Raw genomic sequence first — 6,000 nt, 5'->3', positions numbered from 1 at the left:
TGTATTGAGTGCATATGAAATACTGTCTGCTTCACTGTATATGATGTTTTATTAAGCTATACCAACTAAATCAGAAAGGATTAAACATTGAACTTTTATTACAAACCTGAATTCACTTTCTTCAGAAGTGAGTTAGAAATATTTTCACGTATGCCTGGACCTTCACTTTTCAAATGAATGTCTGAAAGAGAGCTGTATTTCAACTAATTCTTGGAATGATACTTCTGAGTGTTGGCACTGAATACCCAATGACTAAGGTTACCAGAATGAGCACAGAAATGTGCAATTTCCTTAGCGTTCCATTTTCTTTCAAGTCTTACAGATGACAGGCCATCTCATGTAATGCTAGCAAAGTTAACTCTTAAAATCACATGAGTTCATTTCAGCTGTTAAGGCACATCCTTTCTTCTGCACAAGTTAGTTTTACATACTGTAACAACAAACTAAACTCAAGGTATTTCAACATACTGCACTCTTTGCAGATACATTGTTACTGTAGTAATTAAAAAAGCTAACATAAATATTTATAGCAAATACAATTCCAATACATGTATGACAATTTATTGTACCACCATTCATATAAAGCATTTCAATCCAAAATGGTCAGAAACAATCTTAAATATCTGCATAAGAATTTACAAACATTAGTAAAGATATACCACAGACTATAGCTTTCTAAGTTTTCAAGTGTAAGTTCTGGTAGATATCCATGTTTAAATAAAATGGACAATACCAGTAGAGATGGATACCTCTATCGTCTTTATTTATAAAGAAGTGACAACACTAGAAAACACATTGATAACCAGTGCTTTGAACAGTGAAGGTGGGATCTAAAAAAGTCTAATTAAACTAAACAACCTTAGGTCTTTATCAAGTTGCATATCTGCCAGGAATGCTGAAATGCAAGAGTTTACACCTGCAATATTCCATAATGGAACAGCCACATAATATCAAATATAATCTCCAATTCCCAAACCAGTACATAAAAAAGCCATCACTAACACTAAGTATTAGAAGACCACTGCAAGTTCTTATTGCTTTTTGAGTTAAATAATAATCTTCAAATAAACCAAAACCCAAACAATCTCTACAGTATCTTGCTCATCCTCCTGTTCATTCATTAACACTGGAAGCAATCAGTTATTATATGATGTGGCAGCAGAGGCATTTAAAAAAATCCAAACAAAACCTATTTAAGTACATGGACATTCCCACCCTCCCTGCCCACCCTCACCCTGAAACCCACTATAACCACTTAGTGCCAGTAGAGGAGCAAAACTTGATAAGACAAAACCAGAAATCTGACTACAGTAAGAAGGAAACATAAAGGGAGATAATAGCTTCCTTGAATATTCAAAATCTGATGTCTTCCAAAACAAAGCACATCATCCTCATCATTTAAAAAGGGAAGTTGCTTTATGTGTATCTAACCCTCACACATGCTGAGTAGTTCTCAAGTCCACTGAGTTCCACTGTGCAGCAGTTGATTTTGAATTCAACAACGCTTCAAAAACTACAGTAATATTCAATGCGCTTTTTACTAAGGAGAGGAAAAAAAATGCATGTTGAAGTTGTTCTTGCCAGTTCAACAATTCTGCAGCAATTCCATTTATCTCTTGCAGTATGAAAGTTCTACCCGCATCAGTCTTCAGAATCATCCTCAGAAGCTGTTGGAACAACACAGTATAATCAGAAGCTTTGACAAAGGTCTGTGAAATTAGACCACTTTAAGATGAGTAGTAGAAATAAAGGTAATTTTATAGTATTAAATAGCACATTGTAATACCCACCCAAACCTTGCGTAATGACATAGCTTAATTTTTAAATGCACCTCATGTCTGAAAAACATACCATTTCCAAATCAAAACTTTACATTACAAAATGCAGTGTCCTCCTGCTGTTCTTCCTCAAAATAAAAGGAAGAAAACTTAATTACGCCAGAGATTCAACTTTTACGTAGTGTTTACAGTGGCTAATTCCAACAGTAGTCAGAGGAGAATATATTCAATCCATGACAGCAGCACCCAACACAAGGGAAAGAAATGACTCACAAAGTTAACAATTTGGATACTATAATATCTAGAAAGGTTCAGCAGTCTAAACAAACAGAAAGGCTCTTAAATTTTTATACACACATATATATATATATATGTTGCTTAATCCAATTAAGTCAGGCCTACTTGGAAGCAGCTCCTCTCTCTACCCCCATTCTTTCAGCACATGCAAAATGAACATAAAGCCCATATACGCATAGGATTTTGTTGTTCCAAGGTGAATGAAAAGACAAATACACACTTGTCAACTATGATAAAAAAAGTCAGTACACACATCTACAATAGGGTTGTAAAGCATTAGCTTGTCCGTAACAGAAATTTAATCTGTCCTCTTAAGCAAACTCTGTAGTCAAGAAAGTATTTACACTCGAGTAACTTGTTCCATCTCTGAATGCAGAAAGAAGCAAGGTCTGTCTCCTCACTTCTCCAGTTCTTAGAAGAGAAATGTAACTAAAGTAGCACCAGTAATAAATCTAAAACTCAGTATTCCTCACCTGCAAGTCAGATAAAGCCTGATTCGAATATAGATTAAATTACTGTGTAGAATGGCACTCATTAAGATTAATTTTTACTCTAATAAGGATGCACATAACTTTGGAATAAATTCTGAACTCAAGTCCACCACTGTCTGCTTCAAATGCAGAAATAATCATCTGTTCCTTGAGCTAAAACTTACACACACACACAACATTCCTTATCATACTCCAGATACATCCTATGCACTGAAAATTCATACACAAACTTTATTGATAGACATTCACATGCACACTAGGGAAAAAAAAAAAAAAAAAAAAAGGTAGATCAGCTACCCTTCTACTGCCTATTCATCATGCCCAGAAATAATACTTAGACTTAGATTCAGGATATATTTACCAGAAATCAACATATAGTTTTAAATTTAAGCATACTGAAGAAGCAATTAGGTGAAAAGTAGGCTAGTCCTTTGCCAAAATTGGCACAGCTAAATTTCATTCTTCAAGTGGATAGGTCTGATCAAGGAATACACACAACCAAAAACTGTGTGTGGATCAAAAAAAAGGAAGGGGAGAAGAGAGCAAAAAAAGAAAGGGGAGAAGAGGAAATGGCAAGAGATGTATGGTAATTTAAGTGCAGTGAAATTCAACTTTAAGTATTTCTTTTCTACTAGGACTCATGTAAAAGGCTACAACCTGAAGGTCACCACCAACTCCATAACGATGTACTACTAGAATTACAATAACCAAACTGTAAATACTGAGGAATCTTTTTATCACTTGCAGAAAACACTTCTGTGGTCTAAACAGCCCTACGCTGTTGGGAAATTAATCATGGAGAATTAAAACCAGTTCCCTCTCGGAATAATTCTACTGATAATGGAAAAAGCACTGCTGGGTAAAAGTCAAATTTTCAGTATTTAAGTTCAGTATTATGAATCTTGGCAAGGAGGATTGTACTCATTTAACTTTGAGTTGACCTAATGGGAGGGGAGGGGAAGAGGGGAAGCACCTACTTTCAATATCTTCCATATGTGCCTGAAGAGTTCTTGCAAGGTTAATAAACTAGAAACAAGGCAGAGAGAAAGTAGTTTAAAAGTTGCAAAGTTATCTGCAGAAATTTGCAACAAGTTAGCAAAGTTTTCTTCACTTTTTCTTCACTTTTTACATCCCAAAGCTTCATCCCAGACCTCAGTTATCCTAACCCATTTGCCCAACTTACAAAAATCAGTGCAAAATTTAATACAAATCCCCACACATTAGACTTCAAATTGCTATTGCACAGTTATTTCAGCTTCCACTGTATGTCAAATGTTTCTGGTAGCAGTTAGTGGCATCGCCTTCATGTTCTACAGTCTGTAAAACACATCAATTTTGAAAGTAGCACACATAAACAAGTGCCAGTTTTATTAAAACCATTCCTAGAAATTGCAATGCAGAAAAACATAATCTGTAAGGACTGCATTAGTTGGATCCATTTAATTTACTTCACTATTAATATGACAAAACAGAGCCCTCTGACTGAATAAGGTTAATAAAAAAATGCATAAATACACTTAAGATTTTAACTGTAAATAAAAACTTTCAGAGCAGGATTACTATCAGGCAATGGTGGCAGTTTGATGTTGGAAGTACACGGTATAAAAACCCAAAGCCAAAATCCCCAGGAACAGAAGTTCCTTAGGCAACTTTGAAAGTCTCAGCCAAGCGTTGTTTTGTCAATGACAATCTACATCACTGTTTCAGTGATAGTTCAGATGTTTAGATACAGCAAAAATGAAACGAGAAGGTAATGCTACAGTTTCCATAGCTCAGCTGTACGCTCAGCATCAAAACATGCATCAGTGCTCTCACTGGTTTAAAATGCAGTGTCACACAACTGTGTAATGCCGCCTCTGATGAAAAAACAGTAAAAACATCTTATTTCTGCAATACACTCAAGCTAATAACCTGTACTGGATGCTTGCTACTATTAGATTATATGTCTTTTATGTCTCTACACTTGTAGCAGAGAAAACTGGATATTTCGTTTGTGGATCATGGAATACAAGCGCTACATTAGATGTGTACAGAAAAGAGGACCACTGTTCTAATACAGTAAGAGATTAGAGCACTGTCCTGCCTCTACCCCAAGGGCCTAGTACCTGCTAGCAACCATCCCAATAAGCATTCGATAAAGTTAATATTGTCAATCCTTTGTATGTAATTAAAAAAAAAAAAATCAGCTTTTCAGGAGCTCCATTGACGAAGAGCACTAATTCATTATCTAGTATCAAATAAACATGTAGAATACAGGATTTCGGAATGAATCACTGCAGAAATAACTTTGTACAATGATCTCTTACTGGTGAAACGCGTACTTACTGTACTTCTAAGCCAAGCCATTTAAGTATCAAGAATCCAGTCAAATACAACTAATAAGAGTTTTGACTAATGCCACAAAATCAGACTACAGCTAGGCAGTTTCAGAATGTAATATTCAAGTACATATTTAGGCGCAATCCAGCAGAAAAGCATTGCAAGGTCTAGACCTTTGCAATATGGACCGGCATAATGAGAAAAATTAATCAAATAAGATAGTCCAACATTCTCAACTGCATGTTTTGTACAGAGGGAGGTTAACCTTCCAGTTTTGCTTAAATTCACAATAATCATGACAACATACGTGCAAAGCAATGAATTACCAACAACCTTGACAAAAATAATTTTGCAAAGTAGTACCTTCAGTTTCAAATCAAACATGGTGTTACTGCATTGACAAACCCAGACCATTTTAGACCTAGATTTATTAAATAAGCATGCTTCTTGGATATATAGCTCCTAGGTTGCTCAAGGTAGCAATCTAGTTCCAAGTTCTCTGTACGAGCAATTCCTGCCATAAAATCACTGCATACTTACTCTGACACGTGTGCTGGCCTCACTTGCAGTTCCTAGCATATCAGAAAAGCGCTGCTCGCATAAGTGTAACAACACTACAAGGTAGAGACCAGAGCTGATAAATTCATAGTCTGCCTTAAAGGAGATCAAAAGAAACATTCAGAATGTCAGTGATATGTCTGCATATACAACTCAAGAAGTAGAAGCAGAATCAAAATTTTACTACAAACATTATATATTTGATCTCTAGTTGTTGCAAGAGAATTAGGGAAATGTAATACTAAAAAACTTGAATTACTGAAAAGCTATTTGTACTTCTGGTTCTTCCCACCCAGCCCAGATCTAACATGTTATCCTTGAAGATAAATAGAAAGAGTTCTACAAAGAAAATCTCAGTCAGCATGATCAGTTCACAGGAAGGAATCTGAGAATCAGAATATTATACCACTGGGGAAAATAAACAACATACTTTGCTGGTTTCTTTTCAGTGGTCCCAATGCTTTACAGAAAACCAAAATAAAGGGACATATTATAAGAACTTTATGATGTTATAAATATTTTGAGAAATTATCTTCCCTTCCAAGATAAACTTTCAA

At 35.4% G+C, this 6,000-nt stretch overlaps 1 protein-coding gene across 6 annotated transcripts in view; it reads right to left on the bottom strand.

The window, feature by feature from the left end:
- Window positions 1-742: 742 nt before the first annotated feature.
- The window catches only part of MARCHF7 (membrane associated ring-CH-type finger 7), a 28,135-nt gene continuing 22,877 nt past the window's right edge, over window positions 743-6,000 (bottom strand). For 2 of the 6 annotated variants that reach the window (XM_030016805.2, XM_030016807.2), the window contains 2 exons: window positions 5,426-5,539; window positions 743-1,667 (listed from right to left, as the gene is read on the bottom strand). In XM_030016805.2, the coding sequence (XP_029872665.2) occupies window positions 1,434-1,667; window positions 5,426-5,539 (348 nt within the window). In that variant the 3' untranslated portion in view covers window positions 743-1,433. Of the gene's footprint in view, window positions 1,668-3,543; window positions 3,593-5,425; window positions 5,540-6,000 lie in introns of all 6 variants that reach the window. The other 4 variants (XM_030016806.2, XR_003923786.2, XR_003923787.2 and 1 more) reach the window with 4 other exon arrangements.

The sequence above is a fragment of the Aquila chrysaetos genome, chromosome 6 (assembly GCF_900496995.4).
Source record: "Aquila chrysaetos chrysaetos chromosome 6, bAquChr1.4, whole genome shotgun sequence".
Taxonomy (NCBI): Eukaryota; Metazoa; Chordata; class Aves; order Accipitriformes; family Accipitridae; genus Aquila; species Aquila chrysaetos.
This window is presented reverse-complemented; position numbering and strand designations above follow the sequence as displayed.